Source organism: Leucoraja erinacea, chromosome 23 (genome assembly GCF_028641065.1).
Source record: "Leucoraja erinacea ecotype New England chromosome 23, Leri_hhj_1, whole genome shotgun sequence".
Classification (NCBI taxonomy): domain Eukaryota; kingdom Metazoa; phylum Chordata; class Chondrichthyes; order Rajiformes; family Rajidae; genus Leucoraja; species Leucoraja erinaceus.
Genome location: NC_073399.1, coordinates 15147917 through 15163947, shown reverse-complemented (window position 1 = coordinate 15163947; position 16031 = coordinate 15147917). Strand labels below are relative to the sequence as shown.

At 41.9% G+C, this 16031-nt stretch overlaps 1 protein-coding gene across 1 annotated transcript in view; it reads left to right on the top strand.

Annotated features, from left to right (window-relative positions):
* Positions 1 to 16031, top strand: part of LOC129708266 (E3 ubiquitin-protein ligase rnf213-beta-like) — a 131950-nt gene that overhangs the window by 8221 nt on the left and 107698 nt on the right. Inside the window, exons 7-14 of the mRNA XM_055653911.1 lie at positions 413 to 569; positions 1320 to 1543; positions 2087 to 2213; positions 4578 to 4750; positions 6236 to 6595; positions 10021 to 10106; positions 12323 to 12478; positions 14345 to 14508. Of these exons, the coding sequence (XP_055509886.1) occupies positions 413 to 569; positions 1320 to 1543; positions 2087 to 2213; positions 4578 to 4750; positions 6236 to 6595; positions 10021 to 10106; positions 12323 to 12478; positions 14345 to 14508 (1447 nt within the window). The remainder of the gene's footprint in view (positions 1 to 412; positions 570 to 1319; positions 1544 to 2086; positions 2214 to 4577; positions 4751 to 6235; positions 6596 to 10020; positions 10107 to 12322; positions 12479 to 14344; positions 14509 to 16031) is intronic.

Genomic DNA, 16031 nt, shown 5'->3' with positions numbered 1-16031 from the left:
AATCATATTGCTATCGAACGGAATCCAAAGTCTAAAATTTCAACTTTCCAGTTATGCCCCTGTCCCACTTAGGAAACCTGAACGGAAACCTCTGGTGACCTGGTGGGCCCAGGTGTGTCATTGTATAACACTGGAGTGCAGTACACATGAGTGCCGGTCTTTCTGTGTGAATTTGTGATAGAATTCTAGTAAGCGTAGCTCTGTCCCACATTACACTGGTGCACAGTACAGGTGTGCATGGGGGGGGGGGGGGGGGGGGGGGGGGGGGGGGGGGGGGGGGGGGGGGGGGGGGGGGGGGGGCATTACTGTTTGACACCCTGGTACAGTATTGGTGAGATTTATATACTATCTACAAAGACAAATCTGTAACATAGCACTGTTTTTTGAGGCTGGTGAGGTTTTTGTGATGCAGAAACGAAAGAAGAAGAATGGAAAGAACAAAGGAAATGGGGAACCTGATTTGAAGAAATCTCCTTGTCAGCCTGAGAAAACATTCCCTGTGGATTCCATAAAAAATAAGGCTGCACATCCCCAAAATGAAGTTGCCAACGCTGGGCAAACCACAGAAGGTAGATATTAATTTTAATTTTGAGAAATGCAAGACATTGATAAATTTACAAATGCAGGAACTTGGTTAAGTGTAATATCCAAATTAAGTCTGAAGGTAGAACAAACTTAATCTAACATTTACTTTTCAGTGGATGAATGAGTGAGAAACTTTATTACATGTGCCTGTGGGATTCTTTGTATACAAATAGTATAGAAATAGTCAACATATTTACGATGCCGAAACAGTTACAAAGTATTCCATTCCATTTAGTCCCCAATGTCACCTTTAGTCGCCTTTTGTTCTCGGAGCCTCCGCCACTTACTGGAAATATAGGGGAACATATTGCTTCAAATTTATGAAAATGGCTTGGATTAGTCAGTTTGAAGAACCTGAAACCATGGTGAGCAGCCGACATATTCCCAGGTACACTCCGTGAAAAAAGTATAGTATAGTTGATGAAGTCGACCTTTGCTATCCAAGGACAATAAGCCGCACACAAATAAACCATAGGTCCCACGTTTACATGGATTAGAGTATCTGTGATGGAGTGAAGAGAGATGGTTCTGGCCTTTTCTTGCCTCCAGTTTCTCCCCCCCTCCTCTACTTTCAGTCTGAAGAAGGGTTCAAACCCAAAACGTAACCTATTCTTTTTCTGTCGAGATGCTGCCTGACTGGCTGAGTTACCCCAGCATTTTCTGTCTATCTTCGGTATAAACCACCATCTGCAGTTCCTTCCTACGCATACCTCAACGTGATTTTCTGTTATCAGATACGATGAATGTTCAGGGTTGTCCAGTGGAGCAGAGTGGATCTGACATCCTGAAAACGTGCAAAGGATCCGGTGATGAGCCCACAAGCCAGGGTGGTGAGAAGGGAGTTGGTGGATCTGTTGACAAAATACCAGCTGCTCTTGCTGACGCCAGCAAGCACTCGCCTTCCCAAATGGAGACGGCCAACAGCACTAACGTTGTGGGAGCTTCAAGAAAGAAGAAGGTGTGTATGGAAGAACGAGATTAATACTGGTGTCAAATTGTTTATATTCTGATATTTCCCATGGTTTGAGCTTCTAAATTGAAATAGCAAAATCTTATCCCCCCCCCCCCCCCCCCCCCCCACACCTCTCTTCTCTGTGCTCCAATCGGACTCATAACCAATTCTCCCCTCCCTGTCCACCACTATTCCTGCCCCTGGCATCACAATTCTCACACCTCTTTGTCTTTTTCATCGCTGGCATTGTCCAACCATCTGCCCTCTCACCTGTATCCACCCATCACTCACCAAACTTTGTCCTGCTCCCACCTCTCTTCCAGCTTCCTCTCTCCCCCATCCCCACCACAACCAGCTTCAAAGAAGGTTCCCAATCTGAAAGATCACCTATCTATGTTCTCCAGAGATGCTGCCTGACCCGCTGAGTTACGTCAGTACATTGTTTATTAATTGTCTCTCAGAAATGACACCTATTTATCACATACAATTTCTTACTGTTCCCTTGCATGAAGCACGTTGCTCATTTGTCCTTATTGGGTTTTTTGGCAGAGGAATCGCAAAAATAAGAACAAGGAAAACGCTTTGGTTCAGACTAAAGAAACCGTTCAGAAGGAAACGTTGGATGAAAATTCATTGGAGCCCCATGTGTCCAGTCAGCCTGACAATTCCACTGAAGGTGAGGTTCAGATCTCTTAAAACCTGGTTCACATACTGATTTTAAGTTAAAGGAATGCTTTGTTAGAACTAATACATTTATCAGTTCTGCTCCAAGAACTTATGAACTCAAGTTCATAAGTCATAGGAGCAGAATTAGACCATTTGGCCCATCGAGTCTACACCACCATTCAATCATGGCTGATGTCTTTCCCTCTCAACCCCTTTCTCCTGCCTTTTTTGCCCATATCTTTTGACACCCATACTAATCAAGAATCTGTCAATCTCTGCATTAAAAATATCCAGTTAACTCATAGTGGAAGAGTTTTTAATGTGACATGAAGATACCATTGGCAGACGTTGAACTTGGGTCTCTTAAACCAAATTGGCAACAGTGTGGAGCTGGAGGTGTGGTTTTCTGCTTCTAATAATTGGGTCAAATTTCAGAAATATAGTCTGGCGTACAACCGCTGCTTTCTTCTGTTTGCAGTTGAGGTTTAAATGACTGTGATTTAACTTTTTTTTAGGTCTGATCTAAGCTGACAGGATGGTGTAATGGTTAACTAACTGGATGAGTATGCAGAGGGATACACTATCTACCAATAGATTTGTTCAAATTGGACAATGATGGCTGTGGTATTTAGTTTAGTTTAGAGATACAGTATGGATACAGGCCCTTTGGCCCACCAAATCCATGCCTGTTCATGATCACCTGTTCACACCAGTTATCCCACTTTATCCCAGTTATCCCACATCTCTCCATTTTCTCCAGAGGTGTTGCCTGACCCGCCAAGGTACTCCAGCATTTTATGTTTAACTTAAGACATTGTTGCTTTAAGAGATTGTTATTCCCCTTTCAGAGAGTTAATGCCTGTTCCGGCCGTTTTTTCGGGTGTAAACTCTACAGCACTTGAGGAAAGATCAATGTATAGCGATCTACATCCGCTAGGCAGCTGAAGGGGGAGGGGTGGGAGTGGGATCAACGTTGCCTGGGTCCCCAGTGAAGGATTATTTTTCAGTCTCCCCATTGCAGCAACAAATAGAACAGGCACAAGGAACTGCATATAATTGTGTATTAAAATTGACACTAAGTGCTGGAGTAACTCAGCGGGTCAGGCAGTATCATGGATAGGCGATGCTTCCTTGTGATTGTGCATCAGGGACCCTCAATTGTCACAGAATTACCGTCGCCGAGTTTATCTCTTTTAAAATTCACGTGTTTTTTTCCCCATATAGGAAGCCACATTTTCACATCATTCAGTTTTTTCCCTTGCCTGACACACAAGCCACTTTATTGTAACATGCTGCAGGAAATGCTCAATGAGTCAGGCAGCACCTGCAGAGGTAGAAACTGTTGATGTTTCTATAGATTAACCTTGTTCCACAAATGGGACAATTTAGAAAATGGAGAATATAGAAACAAAGTGCCGCAGCTGCTGGTTAGTTTAGTTTGGTTTATTGTCGTGTGTACCAAGGTGCAGTGAAAAGTGTTTTTGCTGCGTGCTAACCAGTCAGCGGAAAGACTATCCATGATTACAATCATGAATCCAAAGTGTGTGGGGGAGGGGATGTGTGTGTGTGGGGGAGTGTGGGCTCACTGGTTTCTGGCCCCGATCGCACTTACCGGACCCGGCTCTGGACTCACTCAGCTGCCGTCACCAGCGCCTGTCGCGCTCACAACCCCCTGCCTGCGAACATAGCCAGTCCCCGCCCGCGGATCACAGAGGATGCAGACCTCTACAGGCAAGCCAAGTACAAGCTGAGAAGAGGAATCAGAGCTGCCAAGGAAAGGTGGCTAAGCATAGGGCGTCTGAAGATGGGGATGGTGGTTGAGAGGTGCAGCCAGAAGGCAAGGAGCAGCCCCTTTAGATAATGGAACAGGGGCTGCAACCTCGAACACTCCATGTACACATGGTACACAGACTCTTCCAGCCAGCAAAAGTGGCAGGCGGCTGGCGAGTCTGTGAACAGCGAGAAATATGGGTTGCAAGGGACTCTTTGGTGCAGTCCCCGCCACCCCAGGTCCCTGATGTAGAGGGGGGAGCAGTACACCATAGCACCGTTCATCAGCACCACTTTAACAGAGAGGCGTTCATTTCATATTTCCAGTAACCAGTAAGTTCCATACCTTGCACTTCAAGCAGTTTGTTTAACTGAACTAAATATTGGGTTAAATAGTAATGTGCTCAGTTGGAATTCCCAATATGAGAGACTTCAACAAAGAATGGACACAAAACAGATGCAAATTCTTTCAAAGTGCAATTTTTTTGTGTGTATATCGGTCCAGTTTTGTACATATTGGTGTTTTATCTAAAGGAGTAGTGCTTTTAAATAAGTCTTCAAATATTCTGTTCCAAGCTTATGGTATGAACTTTGTACTCTGCAGATATTAACAAAATGTCGCTGGATGTCGGTGATCAAGATGTCGCCACAAAAGAAAAACAGGCAGCATCTGATGAAAACCAGAATCCAGAGGGCCTGCAAAATGATTCCAAAGAGGCAACCTCTTCCTTGGATAGCTCCACAGCAAGTGGCAAGGACCTCAAAAGTGCATCAGAGGTATAGTTGTGTTGCATTATAGTTGGTCTTACAGCATGGAAACAGGCCTTTCGTCCCAACTTGCCCACACGGCCAACATGTCCCATCTACACTAGTCCTACCTACCTATGTTTGGTCCATGTCCTGTTAAACGTCTCTAAATGTTTCTTAAAGTTGGTATTTTAAGACCAAATAGTTCGCATTTAAAAAAAATCTAAGGTACCAAACTTCACCACAACCTCCTTACAGGTCCCTACCATAACTAGGCTCGGGTTCAAAATCTATCTAATCTGTGATTTCTTGTTGCTCTCACCATGAGACAGCACTGCCTTTCCTTTTTCTCCAGAGATGCTGTCTTACCCACTGAGTTACTCTAGCACTTTGTGTCTATCTTCAGTATAAACCAGCATTTCGTATTTCCTTCCTACACATGTTTCCTGACAGGAACAGGCTCATTTTCCATTTGATCTTCAGCCATTACCTCCACATCTGAGTTAGTAAGATATGCTTTCTTAAAATAGTTTTTTAGTTTAATTTAGAGATACAGCGTGGAAGCAGGCCCTTCAGTCCACGCCGACCAGTGATCACAGCGATCCCCGCAAATTAGCATTATCCTGCACACACTAGGGATAATTTACACATACATCAAGCCAATGAACCTACATACATCTTTGTAGTATGGGAGGTAACCGAAGATCTCGGAGAAAACCCACGCAGTCAGGGGGAGAATGCACAAACTCCGTACAGTGCCATACTGTGCCACTGTGCCATACTATATAGTCTGGATTGAACCCAGTTCTCCAGCGCTGTAAGGCAGCAACTCTACGGCTGCGCCACCATGCCGCCCTAAAATTTAGTTTAGAGATACGGCATGGCTATAGGCCCTATAGCCCACCAAGTCCACGCTGACCATCGGTCACCGGCTCACACTAGTTCTATTTTATGCCACTTTCTCATACATACACTTATACATTATGAGCAATTTACAGGGGGCAATTGACCTACAAAGCTGCATGTCCTTTTGAGGTGGGTTGTAACTGGAGCACCCAGAGGAAATCCAGAGGGAGAATGTGAAAAGTCCGTGCAGGCAGCACCCGACGTCAGGATCAAAACCAGGTCTCTGGCGCTGTGAGCCAGCAGCTTTACCAGCTGTGCCACTGTGCCATACTATATACCACAATGATTTATTCTTGTGCTGTAAGTTTACAGCTCACAGAGAAACAATGGATGAATGAAAGTCCATTGATGCAGAAATTATCTACCTAACAAGTGGGAAAGGAAAATTTACGTAGGCAAAATTAGCACTAGAACATTTCTGACTGTAGCTTGTGGGAATTGCAATTTACAAAATAGTAGCTATTGAACCTATTAAGCTCCAGCAAAATATGAAAGAACAACTAAAAAAAATTATTGAAAGAATAAATTGTAAATGAGCCTACATTTTTCAAAATTCTTTTGGCATTGAAATAAATAATTCTTCTTGCCTTTCAATTTATAAACAAAAAGAAAAGAAAAAGGAAGAGTCAAAGTGAACAAACAATTTCTCCAAAGAAATTTAAATTGCCACCCGGTGCTGATGCGAAGTTTGCGTCAAAGTCTGATGTCCCAGACAAAGCGCGGGATCTAAATGTGTCATCAACGTCTCTGCGCCATAACGTGGATTCTGACAATCCAAGGGAAGAGAGAAAAATAAAATATCAGCCAGAAATGGATCGCACAGCCAGAGCTACTGGTGTTTCAATGATCAATAGGGGCAAGAGAAAAGATACAACCAAACAGACACCTACTAAAGATCAGTCTGCTACCACCTACAAACCAGCCAGAAGTGATACAGCAAGACAAAATCACAAAGCCATCCAAAGAAAGGTAACCGAGCAATGAGGGCACTGCTCCTGTACTGCTTGATTCATTTATAAGATCATGCTTGGGTTTATTAATCCTCTGCTAAATTGGCTTTTAGAGGAAAATAACTACTGTGAATAGAACTAAAAGTGAGAGAAACAAGCCCGTTGACAAAATAAAGATTAGCATTACTGTACAGATCTTAAATATCTGTTGATTGAAAGAAAACAGCACAGAAAGAAGAGGAAACATGTTCACCTGCCTTATCTGCCCACTGTCCCTCTGGTTATCACATGTACATCGTCCAGAAATGGCAATTGATCCAGCAATAGTTGATGTTGGAGGAACACAATTTCAGTCTCTGCTATCGTCTCTGTTGGAATCTCCTCAATTTGTCCCTAGAACTCCTGGCTCTAATTTGAAACGATGCATCCATCCCCTTTTGTTTTGGGAAGATTGGCAAGGTAACAAAGACGTGGTTAATTTGTGAATGGAACAACTAAGGTAAGGAAAACCAGTTAGAAGTTTCAGTTAGGGAGAAGACAATGACTTCCTTGGGTGATTTCACTATGGTAAGACCATCAGGAACTGCATTTTTATCAAGAACCTTAATAACTAAAAAGCTGTGGGTTTTTTACATACCTGTTGTTACATTCAGTTGTTATAATTCTGTGCAGGGAAATGTATTTCTTCACCAATGCATCAAGTCATCATAAAATGAAAGATAAACAATATTTTCTAGATGTTACATTTTTCTACCATTCCCAGCTGATTACTTTCCGTAAATATTAATTTACATTTGAAATGCATCGTGACATAGTATGGCAGTGTGGCGCAGTGGTAGAGTTTCTGCCTTACAGTGCCAGAGACCCGGTTCAATCCTGACCTCAGGTGCTGTCTACATGGAGTTTGTACCTTCTCCCCGTGGCCATGTGGGTTTTCTCCGGGTGCTCCAGTTTCCTCCCACACTCCAATAATGTACAAGTTTGTAGGTTAATTGTCTTTGATAAAAGTGTAAATTGTCCCTGAGTTGTAGGATAGTGCTAGTGTGCTTGACGATCATTGTAGACTCGATGGGCCGAAGGGCGTGTCTCCGCGCTGTATCTCTCAGTAAAGTATTCTTCTGTGAGATGTGAAGGGGAAAAAAATCAAAGAAGGAACAATTGGGACCAAATTACAAACTAAAGGGATGGTTAAATGCGATCCTAAAGGAAGTGTGAGAGAGTTGGGGTGGCAGAGGGGTTGTGAGAAAGGAATAGAGTTGGGTGGGGTGTGGGGGAAGAAAAGGCGATTAAATTGCAGATTTGTTTTTCATAGGTATGTCCTAAAGGCATGTCCAGAACTGGTGAGGTGAAAGACATGGGAGGTTTGAGAGGTGAAGCACTGGACAGAGTGCAGGATTGGAGGAGCAAGGTGCAGTGAGAGGGTGGATAGTGAATAGTGAGATGATGGAACTGCCAAGACAGTGAAGGACAGGAAATAAAGGATTTAAAATCGATGGACTGGCAACCAACAAGGATGATGTGTGGGTTGAAATTAAAATGTGATGGAAGTTTAGTTGCAGAGTTTTACATCAATTAAAGTTTATATTGAGTGGAGAATTAAAATAGTTGAATCTGGGAGTCAAGCATAAATGGGCTGGTATTTATTTTGGAAATGATCTGAAAAGATTTGGACAAAAGTACACAAAGTGCTGGAGTAACTCAGCAGATCGGGCAGCTACCCTGGAGAACATGGATAGGTGACGTTTTGGATCGAGACCCTGCTTCAGACTGATCTGGGCTCGGGTTCCGACCCGAAACGTCACCTATTCAGGTTCTTCAGGGATGCTGCCTGACCCGCAGAGATACTCCAGCACTTTGTGTCCTTGTGTGTATAAATCAGCATCTGCAGTTCTGTGTTTCTACATGAAAAGATTTGGAGATGGAAAATTACTACTATTACCAACTATCATACCTAGACAATGAATAGCCTGGTCTGGCCTCAGTTACCAGCCTGGGTGGTCAATGTTTTTTGGGGCTAAAGATAATCTCTTTAGTTTTACCATTGCTTAGCTGATGAAAGTTGTGACTCACCCGGGAGTGAAATCAGTCACGTGATACAGGAGAGAGTTAAGGGAGAATTTAAGCCTATTGGTGAGTATATGTGAGCTGAACCCATGTCAGCTGTTGATGCTGTCAACAGCATTTAAATAGGGAGGAAGTCCTTATGCCTGTGATGCTGCTGCAGGCACAATTTTCATTGAACCTCAGAGTACCTGTGCATGTGACACTGATCTCGACATGTCTTGAAGACAGCCACGGATAAATCATTTTTGAACTCTACAGATGACAGGCCCAAGAGACTGCCGATGCTGCAATCTTGAGCAGAAAACAAAGTGCTGAAGTAACTCAGCAGGTCAGGCAGTATCTGTGGAGGTAAATGAATGTTCCCGACCCAAATTGCCATCTCCCTATTTCCTTCCACAGATGCTGCCTGACCTGCTGAGTTTCTCCAGCACTATACATGGGGATGTACTTGAAGGAAAAGGGGTGTTTGTTGGAGATTGGCTCCAATTGGAATGAGAAATTAAAACACGGCAGACCAATTAGAAGCAATCCCATCAAATGAGTGGTGCAGAGTTCCTGAATTTAAAGACCGATGAAAAACGTATCTGCAATTTAATCGTCTTTCCTTAACACTCTGGAGAGAAAGACATTAGATTTTTGGGAGTTAACCATCTTGAGTTTCACAATGTCTTCGATTGCCATGTTTAATTGACATACCAAGGTGTCAGGGGTTATGGGGAGAAAGCAGGAGAATGGGGTTGAGAAGGAAAGATAGATCAGCCATGAGTGAATGAGTAGACAATGGGTCGAATGGCCTAATTCTGCTCCTAGAACTTATGAACATAAATCAATCAGATTAATTCCCCACGTTGAATGGACCTTGGTTGAAACCTTGGAACATTGGTATTTTATTCTCTATCTGTTGTGTGAAATATGCTCAATATGCTCAATATGCCTAAACAAAAATCTCATTTAATCAAATCTCTTGGAACATTTTTCAACACTGTTCCTTATGAAACAGGTGTATTGACTATTCTGAATGTGAGGTATGACCAATTATGTGAAATAAGCCCAAAGTGAATTGATAAGTGTTGTTTTACCCAAAGTATGTTGCTGCATCTTTTCCTATCTATAAATGGGACTCGAACATTAACAGATAATAAATATGCTGTAACAATAATGTCAAGTAAACCATTGTGTCAATTAAAGCACTTTAAAGTCTGAATTTCTTCCAGGAAATCTAATGCATACTTTGTAAAAATATAGTAAACTCGTATAGCCGTGTCGTTGTGAAGTACAAATAATGCAAAGTGTTGATTGATGAGTTCATTATGTTATTAATGCGATTTATTTCTGAATAGTGATGTGACCAAACAAATGATTATGGATATTATTTTCTAGGGTGAAAGCAAATCCAATGATGATATTGCAAAAGTTTCAGAACCAACCCAAACAAACCAAGATAAGCCACAATCAAGTAATCAGAAGTGAGTGCAGTATTTTTGTGCAATGCTTTTTAAAGTTAGAATAAGCAACATTACCCATTGTGTTAAAAAGATATTTTGCTGCAGGAAATTAAATTAAGTAATTTGCAAACAAATCTTAAGTTATGACTAGCAAAAGCAGAAACCCAGTATTTGATTTTATAATTAAGAATAGCTACTTCACTTACTGTGTCAACTTGGTCTCTCCTCCCAAGAATATGAAGCGAGTAGGAAGACAATGTTGTCAGGATGTTTTCAGAAATTTCCTTCATTCCTCCAACTGGCAAATGAGATCAGTTTAACTAGGAATCATGTTCAGCACAAACATTGTGGGCCGAAGGGCCCATTCCTGTGCTGTACTATGTTTAATCATATGTATGAATAATGATCAATGCTTTTGTCCAATTTTGTAACACTCTTCCTGAGCTTTCCCAACCAACTCTTGTGTTCCTGTCCACGTCTGAGCTATTCATTCCCGCTCATATTATCCTTGACTTTCACTGTCGGTCACAACATGCCATGTTCACCCATTCCATTTCTTGGTTCTTCCTTGATCGATCTGTCCTTGTATGTGCTGTTGTGATTCCTGCACTATTTCCTGCCACTTGTCCCATTCTTGTCTCCTGCTGGTCACCCCAGACCTTTGCTCCATTCCTCTCCTGTTGCCTCTTTACCTTTCCATTCCATTGCCACACAATGTTTTTTTTTCTCTTCTTGGATGAATCTTTGAGGATGACATAATTAATGCAACATAGATTAACTCTGTGGAAAATGTAATTTATTTTGGTGCTTGCACTTTTGCCAACAATGATGGTTCAGATGGAAGAGTAAAAAGAGGCCCTGTCTGCCACCTTGTGCAAACATATAGCATCCCATTTTAGGATTTGGGGAATGCATTGAAATTATATCATGGGTCCTGGAGATATTTTTATTTCAATCAACATTATAAAATCAGACATGGTTATTATTAGACTGTTATTTATGGGAACGATATTTATCGATTAGCTGCTCCATTTCATATATTGAAGCAATAGTCACATAATATTTTCCTTGTGAAGTATTTTGAGAGATTCTGAAAGGCCCATGAAAAATGTTGCAAAAATGCATGTTTTTTTGTTCCATTCCACAGAACAGCAATTAGTTTTATTCAGAAGATAGACACAAAATGCCAGAGTAACTCAGCGGGTTGGGCAACATCTCTGGAGAAGAGAAATAGGTGATGTTTCGTGTTGAAACCTTTCTTCCTTTTATCTAGAGATACTGCTTGATCCGCTGAGTTACTGCAGGTTTTTGTGTCTACGGTGTAAACCAGCATCTGCAGTTCCCTCCTACACAAATTGTTTTATTCAACTTTTCTAACTTAAAAATGAAGTAAGAAGGGATTCCACTGGAATTTTTTTTTTAATTTTACTTTGCTCGAATAACTGAAAATGGAACTACTACTAATTTGATTTTTTTTGCAGAGATCATAAGCAGTTTGATTCACCATTTAAGCCTCGGCTTCTCAAAGGATTGAAAAGACAATGTTATAAATAATTGGGGTATTATTCCTGTAATCAGGAATTTATGAACAATGTTTTATTGAATACCATTTAGTAAATTAATCAAAATACCATATGTCAATCATTTATGGTTGAATTGTGTTTCTGCTGATAAGGGCGACTTACTGGGAGAGCTTCCTGCTCATTTATAGGTATTACCTAATCTCCAGCAGTCATATTAGTAAGTAGGCAGCAGTTTGGTGTTATTATCATAAATCTTTGACAATGGTTTGCTCCGTTTAGTGTAATTCAGAGATACAGTGTGGAAACAGGCCATTCGGCCGACCGAGTCTGTGCCGACCTCCGATCACCTGTACATTGGTTCTGTTATCCCAGTTTCTTATCCCATACACTAGGGGGGAATTTCTAGAAGCCAATTGACCTACAAACCTGCATGTCCTTGGAATGTGGGAGGGAACTGGAGCACCCGGAGAAAACCACGCGCTAACAGGGAGAAGGTGCAAACTCCATGCAAACAGCATCCTGGACCAGTCAGGATCGAACCCGGGTCTCTGGCGTTGTAAGGCAGCAACTCTATCGCTGCGCCACCATGCCGCTCCGGCGGGATAAACTAGTCTTAGTGGGAAAAGGGCTCTCAAATGCTTAAGATAACAGTCTGCTTAAACAAACCACTTCATATTCTAATGGACTTGTATTGTTTTTGTTTCTTTATTACAGCCTATCAACAGTTCGGCCTACTCCAGTTGCACCGTACACATTCACTGTTCATAGCCATGTTATAATTCCAAAGGAAGTTTCGTTTAACTCAAGAAAGGACAAAGTGTATATACAATTTGGCAATATATTCAAAGTGCTGCAAGTTATTTCTATCGGGTAAGGTGAAACATAAAAGATAAAAGCATACCGTGCAGTCTTAAGAAAAATAATGTGATAAAATATTCCCTGGGGTCCGTTTACTCGCCAATATAATATACATCTCCCCTGAACTGTTGGCTTAGCTTTAGTTAATGGACATTTATTTTACCAAGTAGTGGTAAATCACAGCCAGCAAAAACAAATTTCATTTGTTAGCAAGTAAATTGCAATAGACTCTGGTCAAATGATAAGCACCAAGATATTTTCGAGCATGAAAGTTAGAGTCATAGAGCCAGATAGTATGGAACAAGGCCCTTCAGCCCAACTTGCCCATGCCGGCCAAGATGCCTCATCAACCCGTGTTTGGCCCATTTCTCTTTAACCCTTTCCTATCCATGTACCTGTCCAATGTTAGTTGAAGAAACATTCTGCATGGGAATGGGGAGAGAGTCAGGAATGTGGAATGCCAATTACGAGCAAGGGTGGGGATGCGTTCTTAATAGGGTTGAGGGGAAAGCTGGAGAGAGTATGGAGAGAAGATCCTAGGTAGGACAGTGAACAGTGAGAGTGGGGCTGACCAGAGGGTTTAAACCTGCTCCTTTGTTACTTGGAGGTCAAACATAGTGTAATCTTGGGGTGAAGCTTGGCAGTGAAGATTTCAGCGGGATGGGTTATTCTTTGTTAAGATTATTTATTTTTCTTCCAAGCTATGAGGTTAACGTTCTCAACGATCACAAGCAACTGACTTTCCAATAATACACCAAGGCCCATGACTACAGACTACTCCCTTCCTCTTCCTTTTGATGTCCTCTATGACCCGTCAAATCTCTCCCTGCAAACTACACCAATCTTCATTCTATTTCTATCCTATTGCCTATATTCTCACTAGCCCACCACCATCATGATCTATTCTGATGCCCAACCCATCCCCTCTCATCTGATATCCTTCCTATTCCCTGCTTATTTTGCCACTGCATGTGCTCTTCCCAGTTGCCATGCCAAAGACCCACACCATCCTGGCCACACACTCATCTCCCTGCTGCCTTCAGCTAGAAGGTACAGGAGCCTGAAATCTGCAACATCCAGGCTCAGGAATAGCTACTTCCCCACAGCCATCAGGCTAATAAATTCAACTCAAACAAAACTCTGAACATTAATAGCCATTGCACTTTATCTGCTTATTTATGTGTGTATATCTATATATAGTCAATGGTATATGGACACAATGATCTATTCTGCATTTATTTATGCCTACTATATTCTGTTGTGCTGAAGCAAAGCAAGAATGTTATTGTCCAATCTGGGACACATGACAAAAAACTCTCTTGAATCCCCAGCCCAATTTCTTCTTTCCTAGCCAACCAGCCCTCACTTTCCCTCTGCACCCCAACCCTATCCCTGGTCATTCCTCCCTCTGATCACCTCTGCCTCTCCCACAATCTTCACCCTATCCCTTTGATCTTCTCCCTTATGATTTCTACACCCTACCATTTACCCCATGCCAGCATTTGCCTGATCCCATCTACACCAATCCTTTCCAACATCCAGTCATTTACTCTCAATACTGTCTCTTTGCTCACCCACCCCTGCACTTCACCAACCTTCTTCCCCGTCATTGTCAGAGAGGGATGCTCCAAATGAGCTTTCAATATAAGTAAACACATTTTACACAAAATGTTTTGGACATTGCACTAGTTATAACATCAAATGCCCTCCCCGTCTCAGACCCCCTCACTCCCTCTCCGCCCTTCACCCCCCGGCCTCTGCACTCTTTATCCCACAACATCCTAAAACAAAATTGACATTTGTCCCAAGGTCATTTTCTAGTTCAAGTTGGTTTATCATTTTGTTTTCAATGGATATAATTTCCTCTTCATCCTTTAGGAAACCTGACAAAAATGGGCAACTTTTGCACAGCTGCTTATTTATTGAACCTTCTTACAAAGGAATACCTATTAAATATTGGTATAGTATAGAGAAAGGACATAGAAGTATTGAGGAAATAGCTACACGGACATTACACATACCATGGGATCTACGTGAAGAAGGTAAGCAACACTAATGCATCACTAATTTCATTACTGTGTATGAAAGGCAATGTGAAAAGAAAGTTGTAAACTATCATTGGAAATAGGCACAAAAGCTGGAGTAATTCAGTAGGTCAGGCAGCATCTCTGTAGAAAAGGAATTTGTGACGTTTCAGGTTGAGACCCTTCTGCAGTCTGAAGAAGGGTCTTGACCCGAGGCATCACCTATTCCCTTTCTTCAGAGAGTCTTATCTTCGGTGTAAACCAGCATCTGCAGTTCTGTCGTACATATCCTATTATTGGAATGCAACTTTACTTAAATTAAACTTTGAGGAAGGAATTGGATTTTGAATAATATCCTATTCCAAAAATGAAGGTTTTAAATTCTGCTGGTAAATTTAAGCCCGCTTAGTTAAATTAGTTTATTGCTGTTAACACCAGGGTTCAATGTTTCACTTGCAAGGGGCCCTGGATGACGAGAGAAATTGGGTTGCTGGTTAAGTAAAAGAAAGAGACGTGGGTCGGGTACAAGCAGCTGGGATCATGTGCATCCCTGGAGGAGTACAGGGGGTTGAGAAGATTACTTAAGAAGTATATTAGGAGGGCAGATAAAAAATAATGACAGGGGAATCGAGAACAGTAGGGCCCTTGGTTTAAAGTGAGAGGGACGAGGTTTACTAGGAACATGAGGGGCTACCTCACTCACAGGGTGGTGTGTATATGGAAAGCGCTGACAGAGGACGTGGTTGAGGCAGGTACTATAACAATATTTTAAAGACATTTGGACAGGCACAAATGCAGGGAATGTTTAGAGGGATGGGGGGCAAATGTGGGCAGATGTGATGGGGAATCTTGGTCAGCATGAACGAGTTGGGCCAAAAGACCTGTTTCCGTGCTGAATGATTCACATGAGAGTCTCAGAATAAACTGCAACGTATAGTAATGACAAATACAACGGCAGGTGCAATACGGTGGAATGGCCCAAGATTGTTGTGCAAACACACAGTAGTGCAAAAAAATATTAAAGTACAAAATGGAACCATACTTGAGAACATTGTCAACAATGCCTTCCATCACTTTGTGATAATTGGAGCACTTATCTAGATTGGATTTGTGCATTCTGTTCACAATGAAAGTAGGATGGGAGCCATTTTCGAAATTGTGGGGATGTGCCGACGTTGTAATGTTAAACTAAGCGAGAGCCGAGGCTATTTCTGGATGAGAGGTCGTTGGCATCATGGTTCACATATTGCTTTGCCTTTGGTGCATCCAACACATTGGTTGGTTCTTCTGATCACGTGGAGTGAAATAGTAGTAAAGTTTCTGTAATGATATTATCCTTAAAAAGTGGTAGCATTGATCATCACTCTGATATTTCTGGCTGAAAATGTGCTGATCTGAAGGATGTTGAGAAGGGTATTCTCATAAAGCCAGCTTCCATTAGTTAACTTATTTTCCACTACTGATATATCTTTGAACTGATTGTTGGTGCAGGCGTAATGTACTTTTCTATGTTTCATATTAGTCACGGACTTATATTTATC